Raw genomic sequence first — 22992 nt, forward strand, 5'->3', positions numbered from 1 at the left:
CCGTTAATTTAGTCAAGTAAAAAGCCAGGAGATAAGACAGTTAAGCAAGGCAGATCTGACTTGAAATGTCAAGGATCAAACATGAAGCTACAGGTAAACTGAACAGAAAAGGCTGATGAATATTTTGCATGTGTTTGCTGGAACAGAGCAATGGTAGACACTTCACAGATTAAACACAGAAGAATGTCATCAGATAAATAATACTCTGTGAATTACAATTCTCTTCTAGTAGTCACATACCGTATACAAATTTGGGTGTCTCTCTAGAATGGAGTCTTTATACAGTACAACAGCTTTCAAGTGTGGCAAGCGATTCCAGACCTGGAGGATTTTTAAAAACAAATTTATCATTTATTGTTCCTATCTTGGGAGGGGAGGGGGTGGTGTTTTCACTACAATACTGCCAAAACTGTAATGGCTTTACAGTCACAAGAAACCATCTGTTTCCCTTCACCCTCATAATATTCTCCCCTAAACTCACAACCGACTAGCTCAACCAGAGGTGGGGAAAAGGAAGGGGGGAAAAAAGTGATGCTACAGGCTGCTCTAGAAAAATCTATTTTCAGACAAAAGCTTATAAAAAACAAAACACCAGAAATGGCTCCTCAATATCTGTTCTCACAATGCACCAGAGACACAGTATAGGTCAAGCTAGATGCTTACCCTAGCTGCTACAGTTACCACTAAAAATAGAGGAAGCCCCTCAGCAAAAACTGTTGTTAAACTGCTAAATCAAGTTCAACCTTTTTTCTTTTCTTTTCTTTTTTTTAAAAGAAAGAAAAAAGGAAGCTATATGCATCTTTTAAGGATAAACAAAAATGTAAGGTTGTAGGCTTACAGGGCAGACAGCAATGGCTGCTGCTTTCAGTAGCTCTTTCTCTGTTTTGCATAGGCTGCAGAGAAGGCTCATTTCACTGCACTTTGTAGAACCCATTGCTTTATGGGTGCCTTGGAATTAAACACATTTTTAATTTATTTGATCATACTACATTATGATTTAAGTCCTGGATAAACACATTTTTTATTTATTTGATCATACTACATTATGATTTAAGTCCTGGATAAACACATTTTTAATTTATTTGATCATACTACATTATGATTTAAGTCCTGGATTCTTCCAGGAAAAAAAATGAAGTTTCAAAACCCCCTCAGTTAGGTAAAGGAGTGCTGGACAGAGTTGCCTTCTCTTTTTCTAGATAGAAATGTGTATGAATGAAATCCCTCATGTTCTTCAGTTTATATTCCTCTCTACACATTCATGACAGCACAGCCTGACTGAGAGTGACAGAGAGACTTGTCTGATTGTGTGTTTTTCCAGAATGCTTACCAAAATCTCTCTTCCTCCAAATTGCACACAAAACAAAACAATCAAATACAAAGCAATTAATGCATAACTTACACAAATACATTTGCAAAAAGATCAACAGGTATTTTCTCCCTAGCAGGTACATGTTTTTGCCAGGAAATTCCATCACAGCAAAAAGTGCAATCTGGTGCGAGTTTGTTGCCTCATCCCCAGCTGCAGGCCTCCCTCATCATCTTCCTGACAGACAAGGCCTTCCCAGGGAGCTGCCCTGTGCTTCTCACCCAACTCATGCAATAGGGATTTTTTTTCTTCAAGTTAGTCTTTCAGTCTGATATCATTGCAGAAACCCACTCAAAGCTGCCAAAGAGTTTTGTCAAAATTGTGACTGTTATTGAAGAGCCTCCTCCTTTCTCACTCAAGTCTCTCCCACATCAACCAGCGTACTATCAATGTGTACAACAACCTTAGTGATTACATGAAAAGATGACATTTTGGGAAGAGGAAATTCTGGACACTAACATCCTTAGTATGCATTTACAAACTTCTATCATCCTGATCTATACCATTCAAATGAACTGGGCTTTTCCAAACAGAACCATGTAGTGACATAGTAAACACAGGATCAAAATGTGTTTTTTTTTCTCCAGGTAAGTTTGCACACAAGCTCTGTGCTGGAGTCAATCAGAACTACTTAGATGCAAGAAACAGACACTACAGAGAACAGAGCTGCACGCTGCCCAACGTCTCAAACACCAGATACCAGATTTCCAAATAAGAACACTCCCATGACAGGTTTCACGATGCAGACAGTGAGTACAATATTTGGGACCGATCTAGCATCAAGAAATGGGAAAAGTATGGCTTCTACATCATCATTCAGCCATCTTGTACCTGCATTATCTTGTCCAACTGTTTCTGATTTTCCACAACCATGATATTGGTTTTGCTGTCGTGAGCAATGTAGTGGCAGGCCTCTGGAGAATTTGTTGCATATATTCCTGTGACAATTCCTCTGTATCAAAACCACACACACACACATATATATTTTTATATATATATATGTGTGTGTGTATATATAAGAACATATTTACATGCATATACACACATACAAATTTAGTATCAAAAAGAGAATAATCAAAGATCAGATAAAAACTGAAAGAGCATGAAGATATGGAATTAAGCAGCAGCACAGCTAGTTTTGGATATACATCAATATCTGATATATGCAGACTGCAAAAACTCATCTCTGAACTCTGTTCAGTAGAAGACACCACAAGCAAAGATTCAGCATTTTAACCCACTTAAGGCTAAACCAGAGTTAGCTCAGGAAGTAGGAAATAAAAGAACCACTTATGTCCTCTTTCTGTTCAAGCGGCACACTGATATTTCACTAGCACAGGAACAGCTTAAGATGTAAAATCCAACTTGTATAAATACATATCAGGACAGAAGGAATCAGGCTCAACAGTATTTATCTGTCACTTCATCTGCTTGAACATATGCTGCTGTAGACAACTCTTGGTATAAAAGTGGGAGGTTCATCTGTTTCCCACATCTTCCAGTGATGAGATACTTTGCAATAGCTCCTGTGTGACTTTCACAGTTAAGCCCATAGCAAACAGGATCAATTTATGAGTGTCTGGACTATTTCAGATCACTATGAGACTCCAGCCAGTCACTAAACATGCTAATCAGGTGCAGCACACCTTCAAGATACAAAACCAAATACTGATCTGCTACAAAGATAGAAATACAGAAATCCTTCCATCCTCATGCCCAATCAAAACAGAAAGAAATTTACCCAGCAAAAACAGCTCCAACAGCTGAGATGAACCATTCAGGAGAATTAAATCCAAGGATTGCTACGCTGTGGAATCGTTCAAGACCAAGCTTGAAAATAATAAGCATAAGGTTATATAATATAGGCATACTGAAGAGAAATATACAGCGTGAAACATGCAGATACAAACCATGGAAAGTTTGGATTCACTATTTCAGCACTTACAAGACATTTCCAGTACACCTCTGTGTTGATATTCGTACCAAAACCAGTACTTATCAGCAATTAACATGATTTAAACTTCCCACTACCTTCTCCTGTCTGGTTGAGCTCATCCTATCAGAAAGACCTGAAAACCAATATGAACAAGAGCTTAATGAGGACTAACCTTTCCTGGTGTTTAGAAAGCTTTAAAATTTGTCTTTATCTCACCAAATTTACAGCACTGCTGCTTTCACCTATTTTTCTTTCTTTAATGCCTGCACTATGCTGAGCAGTGCCCCAGTAACACAGTAACTCTTCTCCTGCAGCCCAAATTTCTTGACAGCAGTGTTGTCTCTTTGACCAAAAGTAATGTTTATTATTAGTATTTAAATTTAAATAAATGTTTATTAGTAGTATTCCAATAAAGAATATGACTGCTGATCTTTGATTAATGGGGAAAGCTTGTTAATGTATTTTTGTTGGGTTGTTTTTTTTTGTTGTTGTTGTTTGTGGTTTGTTTGTTTTTTTATGGAGACAAAAGGGAGAAAAAGGAATTGGTTTTATTTCCGGTACCTACCTTCAAGAAGCTCTTGGCTGCTTTCCTGGAGAGGCAATAATACTCTGAAAAAGTTATCTTCTCCCACTTTCCATTCTTTTTGCTGGCCAAAGCATTAAGGGATCCATATTTCTCTAGGCTTTCCTTGAACATCTGATGAACTGTTATGGGAGTCTGTGGACAGGAGTTATCTATTCTCAGTCTGACGCTGCCATCAGCAAAGGTAGTCCACAGAGACTCTGGAAAGTGAAGCATTAGCATCAGGGTACACCATGACTGAAAAAATATCATATGACTATGTGCCAAAAGACAAGAGGATTGAAAAAAAAAAATGCAGGGCTGAGCAGAACTCTGGGGTTTCTCACCTTTTGAGAGAAGGGCTTTTCAATTTTTGTAACTATCAGACACGCCAGGTAGAAATTTTTCGTCTTACACCTTGCCCTGTGTCTTGAATAAAAATGCCACCATACAGAATTGTGCTGATCTTCTGCATGTTACAAGCATACTACCAGAAGAATCTATTTGCCCATGCTCAGCCCTCCACAACCCACTATCCTGTGAGCTAATGGAGTAATTGCTGAATCAGAAGGCCACAGACATATGAAAGATCCAAAACATACTCCTGTTTAGCTACTTTTGCTTGTTATAGTTCTTTCTCCTTCAGTTGTTCTCCTTCATCCTGTTCCTGTTCCCCACTACTTTCCACAGGCTTTTTGCATGATTATCTGCCCTATGTTCTGGTATGTATAGCCACTCCACTCACTCCTGTCTTGCCCCATTTCCACATCATCATTCACCTTCTGCTCTTGCCTTCCTCTGTCTTTCTACCACCTACTTGACAAGACACAGACTCAGAGCACCAACTGATGTCACTTGGCTCTCAGCGCTGATGCCATGGCCTGGGGTAATGCCTAGCATTCAGAACAAATTACTGTCTCAAAGACTCCACTTGGCTCCTGCAAACCTAGTATGAAGCACACTGAGTATAAATACAGAGGGGCGGGTAAGTATACTGGCCAAATTTACGTGAATTCTCACAATGAAGACCAAAAAAATATACAATTTCTTTATCAAACAGCTCTGAATGAAATAGTACAAGAACAACTTTTTTCTTCGATGTGCTTTCATAAATGAAAAAATATTTATATTTTTATATAAATATATAAACAATTATATATATATATTCATTCTACAGAAAGCTGGTGAAAATTTTGGACCAAAGAGTTTAGGTATGCTAGAATTGAGAGTCACATAAAATGCAACATTTTAAAGTTTCTAATACACCTTGGTAAGCATGAATGTCTTTTACCACATTTGTGGAAAGCAAAAACTGTAAATAAAGCTCAGCTGGCATCTGCCCTGTTTCCTGGTACCTCAGTGACTGGAAAAAAGCAGTCCTCGAGTGTTGAAAAGTACACTTTTCACTTCTCCCTCAAAGGTTATTCCTGTTGTCTCACAGAGGCCTAGAAAATATCTCCTTGGGCATTTCTGGCAGTATAGGAACACTGCAGCCATAGCTGGATCCACATGAGTGCTTTAGAACACACCTGCAGCATCTCTCAGGTCAGGCTTAGCTGTGTAGAAAAGCTCATCCTTAGCCAGCTGATAAAGTACAATCACAAACCTAAAAACTATCCCAAGTGAGTCTAGTTTGCTGTCAGAATCATGTGGAAGTATTTCTGAAGATTTCACTGCCTCATGCCATATCCTAGCACGTGCTGAGCATTGGGAGGGAGGGAGAAAACAAAAATTAAAACAACAACAACAAAAAAACCACAAACAAACAAAACCCGCAACACTTTTCTACTCCTTCCCAGGTAAGCAGATGAAAATCTTGGTGAAGAAAGTGAACTGAGCACTCAAAGCTGTGATGCATTTCATGAAGGATTAATGTTTCCGACTCACATTATGTTTCTTTTATATTCCTGACTCACAGCTTTGCATTTGTTATCTTGACAAATGAGAGTAATAATGACAGCAATAAATACAAATAAAGGTGCTTAACCTCCCTGTGCCTTCATTTTCTTATGTGGAAATTGCATGCAATGACTTTCAAAACCTAGGTGTGGTGCTTTGCTCAGCAGAAAGGGCATTGTAAATCCACACAGTCTAGAAAACAAGTAGCTGAAGGATTCTATGTAATAGAGAGACTTTATCCAAGTGTAAACAGTGGCAGCAAACAAGTATTTTTATGAGTAGTGAAGACAAAGAAGATTCTTCTGCACTTAACCCAAATTCTGCTGCTGTGAAGCAGTTAAGAAGTAAGACCTGTCAGAGACAGAAGACAGTGTTAATCTTTTTTCTTTTTCAGTGACACACAAAGCCCAGACAAAAAACTCTCTATGATTTTCTGGCTTCCACACCACAAGAATGGCAGGTATTACAGGTGTGGTTGGGCACAGGTGGATGACTGCTGTGTTGAAAACAAAATCATATCATACTGAAAATACCAGCAACAGTCCCACAATAATATAACAAAAGTTGCATAATTACTACCTTTCTCTGCAGATGTACAGTAGGTAACAGCTTCTGCAAAGAAGAGGGAAGATCAATCAAATGATTGCAATAGTTACACACAGAAATCAAAACTGTACTTTGAAATGTGGTCTCCTTTGGCTTTTCCTTATGTAGGGTCTTCTGGTGTCAAAAAGGTATATTTGACTCACATCAAAGAATAAGAATAGAACAGGTTTCACAGAGACTCAGTGAATTACCTTAAAAACACACAATATATTGCAAAAGTGTATAAACTTGACTGCCCATAGTCTGCTCTTGCATGTATTTGTAGGTAGAACTGAAAACCAGTTCCAGAATCCACACAAGAAGCCAAATAATTCTAAAGCTCTAACTATTCTGTTCTATAGCATTTGTGAAACCAGGGGAACATGAAGAATATTTTCAGCTATCAGCTTGCAGAGGGATTCTGAGCAGAGGGCTTGTTTTTTCTCAGAAAGAGCCTGGAAAATAATTCCTAGCTAAACTCTGAATGAATCAATTATAAACTCTGGGAAAAGCAAAACAGGTGCTCTGCCTCACTAGCATCTGAAACTTAAATTGCAATCTCAAGGTTGGAAACTCAGCAACACCTGAAACTGAAGTGGAAATCAAAATAAAGATCCTTTAGATACATTCTCTGTAAAACTCATAGTGTAAGAAAAATAACGCAGCATTCCAGCTTCAAGTACTTTGCACCACTGACAGTTCCCTATATGCAAGCAAAGAGCAATAATTGTTCCTTTCTCCATGCTCACAGTAACTCCTGCTACCTGCATTACACTTTGTACACAAAACACTTTTCATTCACTAATATGTGACCTTGGCTCATGTCCTTCATATGAATTCACTGAAAATCAGAGATGGTGAGAAAAGATCTGCTCCTAAAGAAGCCTGTTTTGTCAGATAAACCAAAAACCAGCAGAGATTTTATTCAGCTAGGTAGTCTTGATAGTCACTCTTTGAGCCTCTTCAAGTGTTTTTTCTCCCCTACATCACTCTCCTTCAAGGCCAAATTCCATGATCAGACTGAATTTTCAGTGATTCACTGTCTTTGCTGCTGAAGGAAGAGATGGCTTAAAGCAGTCTCATACTCCTGGCCAAGCTGTCAGCCCATGGCTTGGACGGGAGCACACTGCATTGGGTTAGGAACTGGCTGGAGGGCCAAGCCGAGAGAGTGGTGGTGAATGGTGCCACATCCAGCTGGCGGCCAGTCACTAGTGGTGTGCCCCGAAGATCAGTGCTGGGCCCCATGCTTTTTAACATCTTTATTGATGATCTGGATGAGGGCATTGAGTCCATCATCAGTAAATTTGCTGACGACACCAAGCTGGGGGCAGGAGTTGATCTGCTGGAGGGTAGAGAGGCTCTGCAGAGGGACCTCGACAGGCTGGACAGATGGGCAGAATCCAACGGCATGAGATTTAACACATCCCAGTGCCGGGTTCTGCACATTGGCCACAACAACCCCATGCAATGCTACAGGCTGAGGTCAGAGTGGCTGGAGAGAGGCCAGGTAGAGAGGGACCTGGGGGTACTGGTCAATGGTAGGCTGAACATGAGCCTGCAGTGTGCCCAGGCAGCCAAGAGGGCCAATGGCATCCTGGCCTGCATTAAGAACAGTGTGGCCAGCAGGAGCAGGGAGGTCATTCTGCCCCTGTACACGCCACTGGTTAGGCCGCACCTCAAGTACTGTGTCCAGTTCTGGGCCCCTCAGTTTAGGAAGGAGGTTGACTTGCTGGAACAAGTCCAGAGAAGGGCAACAAAGTTGGTGAGGGCTTTGGAACACAAGCCCTATGAGGAGAGACTGAGGGAGCTGGGGTTGCTTAGCCTGGAGAGGAGGAGACTCAGGGGTGACCTCATTGCTGTCTACAACTACCTTAAGGGGGGTTGTAGACGGATGTTGGTCTCTTCTCCCAGGCAGCCAGTACCAGAAGAAGTTCTATACAGAGAGAGTGATTGCCCATTGGAATGGGCTGCCCAGGGAGGTGGTGGAGTCACCATCACTGGAGGTGTTCAGGAGGAGAATTGATGGGGTGCTTGGTGCCATGGTTTAGTTGTTTAGGTGTTGTTGGATTGGTTGATGGGTTGGACGCGATGATCTTGAAGGTCTCTTCCAACCTGGTCTATTCTATTCTATTCTATACATGTAGTGTATTACAAGATGACAGTACTGCAGGTTGTCTTAGGAGTTGCTCTAAGGACAGTTGATGTAAACATTTCAAATTGCAGGTGTGCAGTTCTCAAACTGAGGGGTACACTTTCAAGAAAAAATTTACCAGGAGGGAAAAAACAGTTTTGTTTACCACTTAAAAAACCCTTTGTCTTTTATCTTTTACAATACAATCTTAAAACTGTGAAACATTTACTTGGGACTGTTGATTTATAAAAGCACATTTGTTACTCAGCTGTTTCCCACAAAGTGTATAAATAAGACACAACATAAACACATCACAATGTATTTTTATCATCCAGTTGTTAACTGCTCTTGACCACATATGACTGAACAGTTGTGACATGGAACAGGCTCTCTCTCCGGTCCCAGATAACAAAAATTATCTTAAATAGGGAAATAGCAAGTCTGTGGTTTTTTTGCATGAATACTCATCCTGCCTGAAACTTCTGGAACTCTGGGATGTACGAAGAAGGCCATGTACTGGGTAAAATGAAAAGAACAACAAAAAGTAAATACACTACTCCTACAATTTAAAGCTAACATATTAATGAAACCTCTCTGTTCACTAACCTGACCTGCCCGTATCCTGGTGATTTCCAGAATGGATTTGGGAATGTAAATGAATTCTGATGTTTATGGAAGAACAGCTCTTATAAAATGCCATATAAAATGCAAAAGAACCAAGGTCACCTTTCAGACAGGTAAACAAACAGACAGGCTGATGGTGGAATGGCCCTGATGCGTGACCTGAGTAACTCTGAGTGATATTCCATAGACGTGCCCTGAGAAGCTGGAATTAAAACAGTAATATAACTTCTTTCAAGTGATTCAGATTTAATTCCCAACATCATATCTTGATTATACGCCTGTTCCTGCAAAACATCACTGTGTTGTAATGACTAGAGAAGGTATTCAGCTCTTTGCTGAAGGCGTTTCTGACAAACTCATCATCTCGGATTCCACAGCTATGATGCCATCACATTCTGCTGACAACACAAATACATCACTCCTGTTCTCATACACTAGATTTCAGTTCTCTTCAAAACGTCTGCAGCCCTGAAAGCTTAACTTCTTTTTTGTAAAAGCTGGATCCGAGTACACAGAGGTTGGAGTCTGAGAACTTGGCATCTGTGTCAAACTTCCCCGTGTGCTGACAAAGAGGTTAAACAGAAGTACAGAACTTCTGAATGTATCAGTCAGCACACATATACAGTGATTCTTTCTAGAAAACACAGAAACAAGCCTCCTGCTGCTTTCCTTGCCACAGCTAGGGAAAGAGAAGGATTTTCTGCTACACAATATTCCACATTAAACAAGAAACTTTAAACAGGTTTCTGCTATTTATTCAGTCTTTTCTGTTTGTGAGCATAAATTGGCCAAACCACACACAAATAATTCAGTTCATGGAAACTTGTACCTCTTCTATTGGAGGAAAAGGGAATATTTATGACTTGCAATAAAATATTCTGCTGTTTACATCAGTAAACTACTACCAATGAGGATAAAAGAAATTAGATATCCTCCAAAGAATGTCTCTACAAACTGACAGGAGGGAGTGGTGCATCAGGACAAGTACAAAACAAGCTTCCTAACAATACTGACGCTACAAAAACTGATTACGATGCACCAAAACAGAAGCATGTGGAGGGTGTAATCAGGAGGAAACATCATTGCAGAAACACTGCCCAGGCATGCTGGAATGGAAAGTCAAAACTCAGCTGAAACTGAAACTGGTGAGTGATGCACAGATTGCATTATGTTGGAAGGGACCCTCAGAGGTCATCTTGTCCAACCCCCCCAAGGTAAGCACATCCACCTAGATCAGGCTGCCTAGGGCCACATCAAGCCTGATCATGAATGTCTCCAGGGATGGGGTCTCGATCCCATCCCTGGGCAGCCTGTTTCAATATTTTACCACTCTCATTGTGAAGTTCTTCCTTACCTCTAACCTAAACATACCCTGGTACAGGTGCACTGTCAGTCAAAAGAAGAACCAAGGATATCTTGGGCATCATTGACACCGGACACAAAAAGAGCTGATGCGCCATCTTCACCTTGGTCTATACTGGCCAGCTAAGACTTCCTGGGTTTCTGTGCCTAGTGGCAGGTGAAAAGTTTTACCTACAGCAGCAGAGGTAAAGATTCAAGAAAGGCTAATCAGACTCACTTTGGTCCATGGAAAGGCTGTGGAACAAGATTATAGAGCTCATCTCCTGTGAGCAGAAAGCTGGGCTAGTTGCACTAGCGGTCTTTATCAACAAATTATTTTGTGAATCTCTCAGTATAAAACCAGCATGACCAAGTTCTCTCTTAACATTACACTGGTTTAAAGACACTAGAATGCTTGCTGCTAATGGTAAGGTTGTTCTGGATTTACAAATGTATTAGAAAAAATGAAGTCTGGCCTAGTTCCACAGGAGTGAGCTTCTACACATTGGTGCAAAAGAATAGGGGGAAAAAAATTCCAGAACAATCTGCAGTCCTCATTATACAAATTTACTCCTGAGGTTATAGAATGCATCCACTATAAAATAAGAAAAACAGTTCTGCACAATTAGAAAACATCAGAATCACCTTCTTTTCTCTTACTAGAGAAAGCAGACCCACCTCAACCAGCCACTGAGCTTACTTCTCCCAAAGGATTTTCTGGGAGATCGTTTTTGACATTCAGTCCTCAACCACTCAGCATCTGCATAGCTGCGTGATGTTTCCAAGTCAAACACTGCTTCTCATTTAAATGGATAACAAGTAGTGCACCAGACTTACAAAGTCAAATAAAAGACAAAGGCTAACTTAAATTTTAAGCTCCTGATTCATCCACTTGGAAACGTATCTAAACACAAATAAAGGAACTGCTTCATTAAAATGGATGGGGTGTGACTTGTGTTTGCAGGGAAATTATGATGGAACAGCTGGAACAGCTTCTATCCACAGTTGTTCACCTCACCTTTCTTCCAGAGGCTGTGGTCACCTCTGCAGGAGTGGCTGAATGGCATGTGCATTCCTCCCTGAGCACTGTGGTTTACGGCCCAGCATATTACTCTAAACTGCAGTCAGAAAAAGCCTCTAGGAGACATGCAGGGCAGGTAGCTCACAGCAATAACCAGTGTCCCAGATAACTTCTTAGAAAAATAGGTCAGTCTTCATGAGCACACAAGCAAGTACACTGCAGAATCACAGCCTCAGTAAAAATCTATATACACAGAGTCTGTCTCCAACAGTGCAATAAACTACTCTGAAAATCTGAAACCAGAAGTTAGCTATCATCTTTATCAATCCACACTTATTTCCTGCCTACTGAAAAACAAGCAAGCAGCTAGCAGGTCAGTTCTTGGAAAGACGCCTATTGTGTACCAAAGAACTGGATATAGGTATATATTTACGCATATGTATAAAGTCTGCATGTGAGGTCCCTGCATAGATCTGTTCTTTCTTCAAAACCCACTTGCAGCCATTGCTCCAATTGTCTCACAGAACAAACAATCTGTGTTCAAATGGGCAAATTCAGATACCAGCAGCAGCTTCACCAAGGCGACAAGGAGCTCCCTCAGGGCTGCAAAGTTTCCAAAGAATCTCAGAAAGTTCTGCTATAAACCTCCTTTACGCCACATGGCAGCACAACTAGATTAATTCAACACTGCAACTGGTTTAAAATCACAGGAGTATGTATGTGCTCCAATGCAGCACAGAGCTGACCAAAAGTACAGATAGCCCTTTAGAGTCTGAAGTTTTTACACAGTATGCTAAATCCTCAAGAACTACCAGCTGGTAAGTAGGCTGGGATGCCAAAGTTAAAACAAGAATGGGAACATTTTTTTCCACAGGAACAAGCTGTGTTTCACAAATTCATGCAACTTTACAGAAAGATCCTGACAAATTTTCAGTTGGTCTGATTTCCTGCAGCTGAATTTTATTTTTAGCAGCTCTGAAAAATTGTCAGTCATAACTTGCTAGAATAGACACAAATATTACATTAAATAAATTCTAAGAAGAGCTCAAAATCCCAAGGATCACCTCTTACATGCTTACCTTCTGGCTTTATATCTTCATCTTGGGTCTTCTCCAAATGAGGCAGCAAATCTGTGCAGACAGTCTGTGCATTTGTAAAGGCTCTAAAAGAAAATGTACACATTAAAAAGTTAACCAGGAGTTCTAGTAGGAATCATTACAATCAACAGACAGGACATCCAAGGGGAAACTAAACCACAGCTTGCAAGCACTTCAGAAAAACAAACAGGAGAAAATAGCTCAGAGGAACAAAGTACTTCTTGACATTGTTGCAAGCTCCACTACAATCAGGTTAAACAAGGCAATACTTTCACTCAAAGGATGACATTTTTATTTCATATTGCAGTTTTTTGTTTCCACCATCATGAAATTTAGCAGATGGAGATACTCATTTTTAATCTCAACAGAGAGGTTATGAACTATGCAAGTACCAAGAAGGAACTTTCAATCATAACCTCACTTATACTGCCATGATACTAACATTACAATACCTTGCAAATTGCCACTGTTAATATCTGTTGAAGCTTAGGTTTTTGTTGTTTGTTTGGGTTTTAATGAAAAGAAGGATATTTAGTTCCCAACAATAACAGTAAAGTTTCTCAAATACTTTAGCAAAGTAACAAATTATCATTATCACATGGACCTTTCTCAGCTTAAATGAACCAGAGGAAGTTTAAAGCACAGATAATACAAACTCAAAACCATTAAGTCTGTAACATGACAGACTGCAAAGGATTATGAGAAAAACATCTAAAAACTATGCATTCTGAATTGACTGCATAAAGCAAAGCACTGCAAATTATTTGTGACTAGGAACATGCAGATTTTTTAATTTAGCTGACTTCATTTAACAAAACAAGGGTTGGGAACCAACAGTCTTCAGAGGCCAAGAACAAGGTAGAATTATCTTCATTGCCTCTCAGCGGGTACAACAGAAGAGTCCTGAGAGAAGCTCAGGAAGTCCTTCTCCTCCACAGTGTAATAAATTAACTCAAAAGGTAGAAAAAAAAGAAGAACAAACAATGCCCTTCTCAGCTTTCAAATAGGTAACAAACAACTTCACAAGCATCTGCACAACAGTGTCAGGTAGCAAACAATAGGATCTGAACACTACATCAGACATTATTTCCTATCTGATATTACCAACTACCATTTGTAGAATACCTCTGTGTGGGACAGTTCTAGAACATATTATTGTTATTCACAATTAAATCATTACTTTAAGAAAGCCTTAAGAAAGATGGATCCCTTTGATGAGAATTTAGCAGATTTTGTAGTTCTTCACTCATCAGAAGTGACAATTGTAGTTAATAGAATAGAATAAACCAGGTTGGGAGAGACCTTCAAGATCATCGCATCCAACCTATCATCCAACACCACCTAACAACTAACCCATGCAACCAAGCACCCTGTCAAGTCTCCTCCTGAACACCTCCAGTGATGGCGACTCCACCACCTCCCCAGGCAGTCCATTCCAATGGGCAATCACTCTCTCTGTGTAAAACTTCCTCCTGACCTCCAGCCTGAACCTCCCCTGGCGCAGCCTGAGACTCTGTCCTCTTGTTCTGGTACTGGGTGCCTGGGAGAAGAGATCAACCTCTGCCTGTCTACAACCCCCCTTCAGGTAGTTGTAGAGAGCAAGAAGGTCACCCCTGAGCCTCCTCTTCTCCAGGCTAAGCAACCCCAGCTCCCTCAGCCTCTCCTCACAGGGCTTGTGTTCCAAACCCCTCACCAACTTCGTTGCCCTTCTCTGGACTCCTTCCAGCAAGTCAACATCCTTCCTAAACTGAGGGGCCCAGAACTGGACACAGTACTCGAGGTGTGGCCTAACCAGGGCAGCGTACAGGGGCAGAATGACCTCCCTGCTCCTGCTGGCCACACTGTTCTTGATGCAGGCCAGGATGCCATTGGCCCTCCTGGCCACCTGGGCACACTGTTGGCTCATGTTCATCCTACCATCAACCAGCACCCCTAGGTCCCTCTCTGCCTGGCTGCTCTCAGCCACTCTGACCCCAGCCTGTAGCACTGCATGGGGTTGCTGTGGCCGATGTGCAGAACCCGGCACTTGGATGTGTTCAATCTCATGCCGTTGGACTCTGCCCATCTGTCCAGCCTGTTGAGGTCCCTCTGCAGAGCCTCTCTACCCTCCAGCAGATCAACTCCTGCCCCCAGCTGGGTGTCATCAGCAAATTTATTGATGATCAACTCAATGCCCTCATCCAGATCATCAATAAAGATGTTAAAGAGGATGGGGCCATGCTGAAGATCTTCCTGTCTCAGAGCAGAGGCACTGGTTGCAAAAGCAGATGAAGGAAAATGAGGAGTCATCATTCATCTTGCTTCAGAAGATATTTCCTCTCTTGTACAGAGACAAAACATGAAAGGCCTTGTCTGATAAGCAGGGAGTTAGGCTCTGAAAATAGTCACTGGCTTGGTGAAGGCAGATATTGATAAGAAACTGAGTATTGTGAATACAGAGTGGATTCTACTGCATTCTTAAGTCTCTGTTGGCTATACAGAAAAATGGTGACTTAATGATGGGGATTGCAAGGACAGAATAATGGATCAGGAAGACATATATTGGCCAAAATACAAAACAAAACATTTTAAATAATTTTAAAACATGTTCTGCTTGTTCTCCCTTTATACTTAATTATCCTGCAGGTTGTCTACAATAAAGACCATAGCCAATAATGAGGGAATGCTTAGGTTACAGAGTCTGCTCAGTGCATACAATTTCTCTGTCACTTGCATGCTTTTTTCCAAAAAGCAATCTGATCAGCTTCCCCTGGAACACTCTCATAGCACTTCCTTCCAGACTGAGGGCTTTCAGGAAGCCTTCCTTGCATTCTGTCCACACTGTGATGATTCAGAGCAGCACAGCTCCTTCCTCTGTTTCACTGGTCCTCTCAGGATATCATTCACAAGCTCTGGACTACTTACAAGTGGCAGTAAGTGTGTTGCTAATTAGCTCTCACATCACAGTCTCCACCTTACAATTAAACTCATTTCTCTGCTTGCCTTGTACAGAGAAAAATGTTGTAATAGGTAGGTGTTTACCTTAAGAGCAAATCCCCATCTATGCAAGTACTTTCTTCTCAAACACTTTGGATTAATTTGCTTTCCTAGATATTAAATATTAATTCTATGTAATACACATACACAAAAATACCCCCAAACCCAATCAGCAACAAAGAAAAGACCAAAACTTGCTGAACTGGAAAACATGTGTTTGGGTTGGTTTTTTTTTTTTCTCTCCAAGGCAGAACTTCTCCATAAATTTTACTTTTATCATTCAGGGCTTGCTTCTCCTGAGGATGACTTGGTGAATTTCACCTCTAAACTCCAGCAGCTTGCTTGTTCATTTAAGTAATCCATAACAAAATAGATTAAAACCCTCCACCATCTTCCAACCATTGTGCATATTTCTGCCTTCATTTTTTGTGACAAATGTCCTAAACATTTATTTCTGTTCTAACAATGAGAAATGATGCTTTTTCCTCCATAGCTTTTGTTGCATGTTCTCCTGGACAACCCAGCTGTATACGTTCCACAAGCCTTAATCAATATTAGAGATCCTTTGGTAGTATGTTTTGGGTCTACATCTGCACATTCCGAGCTACTTTTCATTGGGTGTCAGGCATTTTCAACAGCTCACTGGGGCATTTGATTTCAAGATGGAATCATTAAGTAATCATCTGACAACTCCTCTGGCAGCAAAATGCAATGGCTTGAATTACCTATGTGTACCTCTGAAAATTATTCTGGCACTTTGCCTAGAAACTTCAGAAACTAAGTATCCTCATCTGGATCCCATACATGAGTAATCATTTCCTGCTTCCTCATGCATCCTGCAAGTGCTGAATCTAATATTTTAAAACAGAGCTCTGGGGAGAGGTTGTAGGAGGGGGCATAAGACAATAAATTCAGAAACACTCATCTGTCCTACAGTTCTAGACAAAGACAATAAAGTACCCCTGACTTGCATCAACACAGCAAGATAGTTCCAAAGCTTTATGGCTCAGCGGCTAATAGAAATCCGTGGACAGCACATAAAGGGCCAAGTCTCAAGTACTGCAACCCCAGACTTGGGAGAGCTGTGAATTGTTGCCTAAGATATTTGAAGATGTTTTCTAGAACATAAGGATAAAACCCAACACAGTGATGTCACACAACATTAGTTCCTTAAAACCCAGTTTTGTATTACTTCTAAAATTCTTCCTGTATGAGGATGCACATCAAGAAGTCACGAGAGGTCTTCATGTTCCTTTACAGGGCCATTGCTTCTTGTGACTGGTTGTCTTATTTACTAATTACTCCTCTATTCAAATCAAGGCAGTATTACAATCCATTTCTTATTTGTTTTATTAAAAAATATCTCTGTCCTCAAAGAACGGGTTAGATTTAGGTTTTAATTGGTTCTCATGCCCTCGTGAGACTTAAAAAGGGGCCACAAATCAGCCCAGGTACATTCCTACTGTCAGCTAATTCGACAGTTTGCTTTCACAAGAAACCAGTCGTTCTCAAATTAATCATGTAACTTCTCCCCACACAAAGGTGTATTTAAAAGCAGCAGAAATACTTAATAACAAGCAAAGTACCAAAGATAAAGTTAACATCTGAGACTTATTTCACCATATAATACAGCTGACGCACAACTTCTAGTGAAACAGATCTCTTTACTTGTGAAAAAAATAAAACTGAAGTATTATTTTCTTTGTTATCCTCCAAACCCATCTATTTTGGTGAGCGGACCAGTTTTACAGATAGCTGAGAACTGTGTGGGTGAATGGGAAGGAAGGAAAAATGTGCCCAGACTTGCCAAAAAAAGGCTCTATTCAGCAATTGGGAGTGCATTACAACCCTTCACTGACCTCTACACAGATTTTCTGGCTTGATTCTCCCCTGCACAGCAAAAACCCAGACCTGAAGCTAAAATCTTCCAGTGGCTGCCACTCTGTGGGGATTTGCAAAGAGCAAAGCAAAGTTAGGACACATAGAACTCATGATTTCATCTCTTCCTCACTTTTTAGGTCATACTTGATTTAATTTCAGCAATGTAAGAGGTCTTGTTTGTTTTTGTTAAATCTTCCCATTTTGCTAGAATTTAATTTTGTCTAGTCCTTTCTACCTGGAATCCTGCTTCCAGCACACAAAAAAAGGTATGTAAAGCTTGCTACCCAACTTCACAACATGCCAGGTCCGCAACGCTATTTAACAAGGCAGCAGGTGCTGACTTCCTAACAAATAAAGGCAAACCAGAAATATTTATGCCAAGGACTTTGAAAGCATCAAAAGTATCAGGGAATTCTAATCTCTGTGGTATTCTTTCAACACAAACTCAGAAACAACCCAAATGCTAGATATCTTTCTAATACAGGAAGCTTAGCTTTCCTGTTTCCCTGTTTGCAGTGGGTGCAAATCACTTTCTCTTTTATATTTATTTTAAACAAAGAAAACATGACAAACTGCTTTTTTTAATGTTTGGTTTTTTTTTTGCTTTAGTGTGTCACAAGTAGAAGCATGTGTGGACTGAAACAGAGGCATTATTACTAATTTGCCAAAGTCCCAACTTTCAGGAGTCACTGTGTATATACACCCACACTGGTTTAGGATCTTTGGACACATTAAAGAAAACAATGACAGTTTCACTACTAACTGCATTAAGACTCCAGAAGCAATGATAACAAAACAGTCAAAAGCTTTCAAAGATTGCCTCAACTTTTTTATTTTTGAAACATGTTAAGTCTACACTTTGCTCCTAATGATGCTTATCCAGGATTACAAAGTCCAAACCACATCTTCCAAGTAACATGCCAGTTGTTACCTAAAAAAACTGTTAAGTTAGATTTAACTTCAAAGAAAAGTATTGTATCTACCTGATACAACAGTTCAGTCTCTGGGAATGGATAATTAGTACTCAGCAATAGTGACAAACTTCTACATTTTCACCTGTTAAAATATTTCCTGTGAGATATGTTGTTCTATTCCTAATATAGGTGTTTCCATCAACTCAAGAGATGGGGAGCTTTCTCTAACAGAAGACATTGCTCCAGTGACAGACTACCAAGAAATAAGTAAGTATTTTTCCCTTTTGTGCTGCCTAGGACAGAAAGAAAATGACATCCAACAGGGTTACCTTGCCTGTAAAATGAAAATAGAAACCCTCAACAAAATTATAAAATTATTTTCCCCACTCCCATCTCTGGGTAAGTTTCTGCTGCCTTTGATGGGAAGATGATGCTCAACCTAAAAGGCTAATTATCATCTAAAGGTTATTTCCCCAAATTCATGAGGGAAGAAAGACCGGCTTCCAGCGCCCAAAGTAGATCATTTAAAAGTAGATCACAGTAGTTTTTAGTGTCCAAAGTAGATCATATGCACTTTAATATGTGCAGAACAACTGGTACTGAACTTCTAGAGTCTTCAGTGCTGCTTTTACCATCAAACACATGCAGGGTACAGAAGTACTGACTGTTTATTTTCCTTGACTATCCTAAAAGTTGCTATTTTCTGGTATTTAAGAATGTCTATAATCTCATCACATATCTGAAAAGCCATTAATAATTTAATTTACTGATGCATAAGAGTCAAGGAGTTTACTGGGAAGTTCATCAGCATTCCACGGTTTTGCTAAGCTGTAAGCAGCTGCCCACAGACCTAAGCATACCTCCTGTTGCAACTCCTGATGAGCCCACTTAATGGCTAAGAGCCTCTGTGCTATCAAACAAACACTATACACCTAGACCCATGCAAACACGATACAACCAACACAGTCCTTACTGAATGATGCTATTAACACCAAACTAGAAGTTAGCATAGGAGAATAAACCCATTTAGAAACGTGGTGACCATTTTCTCTCATTCTATCCCCAAAAGATACACCTTATTCTGCATGAAATAGCAGAGGCACCATTAGGTAGGCAAGGTTCTTCTGGACCTGCACAGTAATGGAAGACAAGCTGTGAAAAAATGGTAAAATCAGTTTGTAAAAAGAAAGAGTCACACTACTTTACCCATTTTCACAGCTTTCTGAAATATTCACTGTGTTTCCATCTTGTAATTTTTTGGTAAGAGTCTTTCCACTGTTAGGCATGCCGACAAACCCTCTAAAGCTGGTCACAAATACGCTACGGAACTGTGCGGGTCTGGAATAAATAAGCTCCTTGGACAACTGAAGAAACCAACAGTAACTGGGTATTTGTTAAAAAACCCAACACGTAATACAAGGGGAGGAGACTAAGCTACAAAAGCTATTTCTTTCTGATTTTAACATGCTTGAAATGTCACAGTGCCTGTGAGCTGCTTACTGTTAAACTTTCCTTTTTAGTTCACTTTTCTTTAATTATCCCTGAGAAGAATTTTAATGAGTCTACAATGTTTTAAGATGCAAATCTTTTCTTTTACCAAGATTTTCAATTAATTAATTCACAGAAGTTGAAGCAGTTCTAATTTTATTAACATTAGTTAAAAAAAAAAAAAAAAAAAGGAACATTCAACGAAGTTATTTGCTTAAAGAAAACAGATCAATTACAACAGGAAAGGCCATCAAGTCAATTATACCGATCAAACTCAGCGCTGCAGCAGCCAAGCACCTCCAGTATCACTACACCAGCACTTAAATCAACTTCACTGAACCAGGCCTATCACATACTGCAGAAGTATCCACACATAACTAAACAAATTACTTCCCAGAACATTAGAAAGCCTTGTTTAGCTGCTTAGGCTGCTTCTATAGCAGTAAACCAAAGAGATCCAGGGAATGGCTGAAGACTTATCCTGAGATGGTTTTGGTCTGTGAAAACTGGAATTTCCTTAAGCCAGGGGATAATCCAGGCCAAGGGGTGTTACTGGGAGGCAGTGCTAATGACTGCCTGTCTGGAGGAGGAAGGGAAGGATGCAAGCTGTGCCATGCCATTTGCCTTCCAAGCCAGAGATCATCACATAAAATGTTTTATTCAGTGGTACAAAGGAAACCACAGGAAAATGTAAGACTGTTAAACCTCTAACTTCATAGAAAGATGTGAATTTTATTCCAGAATACCTTGCACCAGATCCAAATGTCTGATTGTAGATATAACAACTTGAAATGAAAAGAAAGAAAACTTTGCAGCGGGATTATAAGGGGTCTATTCTCACAGCAGAAAATTCTTTGAAAACACCTGGACACAGAACAGGGGATATTTCAATGGTAAAAATGTGTCACAGCTGAAATTATTTTTTGTTTGCTTCATTTAGTTCCTTCATTTTGGGGTAATTCTCAAAATTCCCACTTTGTTTCAGTGATTGTTTTCAGAAAGGTGCTAGGTATCTTCCATGAGCTTGCAACTAGCTTTCCAGAAATATCATAAAGAAAAACTAGGTTTGAATTCTGTTGCAATAAGTATTTTTTGGTTTGGTTTGGTTTTTTTCTTTCTTCTGGGCATCTAGAGTGTTCTACATGCTATGTTACACAAAAGAATCTAGCTAGATGACCACTAATTACTTTGCTTGGGTTTCACCTTGACTGTAACAGGCTGTCTCATGGCAGGAGAATGGCTGTTCATTCTCTAAAACCTGTCCTTTGAGCAGATAAACAGAAAATCTCAAATATACATCTCTTCTATACATAGTATGTTTAGAAAGGATTTGTTTTGGGGGGTTTCAGTGTATGTATATAGATTTATATACATGATCTTCATCAAACTAACTGATGGTTAGAATACTATTTTGATGCAACCAACGATTCTCCAATGCTAAATCACTCCCCCGGTAACAAAAGTGGCTGCAGACAAGTCAGGCTGTGAAGTGAAAGGAATGTGTCTGGGGGGACTGGTGGAAAAGAGTTGCTTTTGGACTGTGTATTGTTTGACCATACGTGATGGTTTAAGCCGTAACAGAAAACTCACGACTGTGATAAACTGTTTCCTGCAATTGTCAGCTACCAACAGTCCTATCACTTTAACAGTACATCCACAAACCTGCTGTAAGAAATAGTTCTACATGGAATTTGCCTTTGTAGTTCAGATACAACATTTCTAGGTACTCTTTGAGTTTCAAGAAATAATTCTAACAAGTGAGGCTAGCAACATGAAGAGTTCAGTAAGGAGTGATCTTCACCTTCCAAAGAATTTTACATGCTGCACTTTACATGATGCTATGGCTTTTCTACAATGCTGTCTACCCCATACAACTTGTACAAGTCTGTCAGACCAGCTTTTTGCAGTGGGATGGGGCAGTTTTTTCAGATACAGGTTAAGATTTCTGGGCATTGACAAACTCATAAAGCTAAGAAGGAAATTAAGAGGCAAAGCTCATATATTGCTCACATCCATTGCTCTACAATTACAATTGGTATCCTCCAAGAATTAGTGACTGATACTTAGAGCTGAAGACAGTGTGACCACAAATTTGTACTGTCACAAGACACCAAACAGAAATGCCACAGAGGCCAAAACAAAGTGATGCTGTTAGCAAGGTCAGTAAACAAGAGCATCAACGTGCAGACCAGCTTCAGAGTGGGTGGAGTGCACAGCACACCTTGATGTGCGGGACAGGATGTTTCAGGTTTCATTCACAATGTCATTTGGCTACACAAAACTTTGTATCACCCCATTCTACAACTCCTCCCCCCCCCCCCCTTTCCTTCCTTGTAAAGCAAGGTTGTTTTTATTTTGCCATAAACCCAGTCCTCTTAAGCAAAGGTTTTGGCTGTTATTGCAAGTAACAACGGTTTCCAGTAAGAAACCATCCCCTTTAAAAAAGGATATGTATCTCTCAGCTTACAAGTTTCGAGTTATTTACTGTAGTTACTTGAGAAAATTATTTCTGTGTTTGCCAATATAATTTCACAATTGCAAAACACAGTTTCTAAGTTGCTAATTATGCTTTTGAACTTTTCCTTTCATGGGTATTTGGGGTTATTTCCTGTAAAGGAGCTCCCCCTCCTTTGCTAAGTCTATATATTTAATCTAAGCAGGAGAGCACAAAGAATAGATTGCATTAATTCAATCTTTCAATAGTATTTACCAGAAAAGTTGCAAAAAGGACATGGCACTAGAATTTTAAAGTGTAAGTTTTTCATTCCAAACCTATGTCACCTTTTCTTCCCCTTTCCTTTTTCTCCATTTTCCACTGCTAGATAATACAACAGGGTTCTTTTCTTCACAGCCATCTGAATGTGTACCGTGGCTGAGAGAGTGATGAGCCTTTGGGTTATCACAACCCAGACAAGATGCTTGTTTTGTAAAACTGCTTCTGGGAATACAGAGATGTTTCCTGGAATAAAAACCACCTCACGGGTACATCTACTTAATCTTCAGTCTCAACAAAATCTTAGTTCGTGCACTTTTCTCTACTTTTCACTTCCTATTTTCAGCATTGGCTCTTATGAAAATATGCTTTTGTTCTGATTCCACACCAGTACCGGTTATCTCCTTTCAACTGAGCAGTAAGTAATTTTGAGACCTTGGGTTGCCTAGAGAAAG

General features: G+C 40.0%; 1 protein-coding gene across 4 annotated transcripts in view; it reads right to left on the reverse strand.

Moving 5' to 3' along the window:
* ACSBG1 (acyl-CoA synthetase bubblegum family member 1) overlaps window positions 1-19712 on the reverse strand; it is a 38147-nt gene extending 18435 nt beyond the window's left edge. For 2 of the 4 annotated variants that reach the window (XM_068144094.1, XM_068144092.1), the window contains exons 1-7: window positions 19543-19712; window positions 12548-12630; window positions 6346-6378; window positions 3871-4088; window positions 3111-3199; window positions 2201-2321; window positions 241-321 (exon numbers count right to left, since the gene is read on the reverse strand). In XM_068144094.1, coding sequence (XP_068000195.1) covers window positions 241-321; window positions 2201-2321; window positions 3111-3199; window positions 3871-4088; window positions 6346-6378; window positions 12548-12630; window positions 19543-19622 — 705 coding nt within the window. In that variant the 5' untranslated portion in view covers window positions 19623-19712. The remainder of the gene's footprint in view (window positions 1-240; window positions 322-2200; window positions 2322-3110; window positions 3200-3870; window positions 4089-6345; window positions 6379-12547; window positions 12631-19542) is intronic. The other 2 variants (XM_068144090.1, XM_068144093.1) reach the window with 2 other exon arrangements.
* Between the last annotated feature and the right edge of the window lie 3280 nt (window positions 19713-22992).

The sequence above is a fragment of the Melanerpes formicivorus genome, unplaced genomic scaffold (assembly GCF_026170545.1).
Source record: "Melanerpes formicivorus ecotype bairdi unplaced genomic scaffold, bMelFor1.0.p_v2 SCAF_10, whole genome shotgun sequence".
Taxonomy (NCBI): domain Eukaryota; kingdom Metazoa; phylum Chordata; class Aves; order Piciformes; family Picidae; genus Melanerpes; species Melanerpes formicivorus.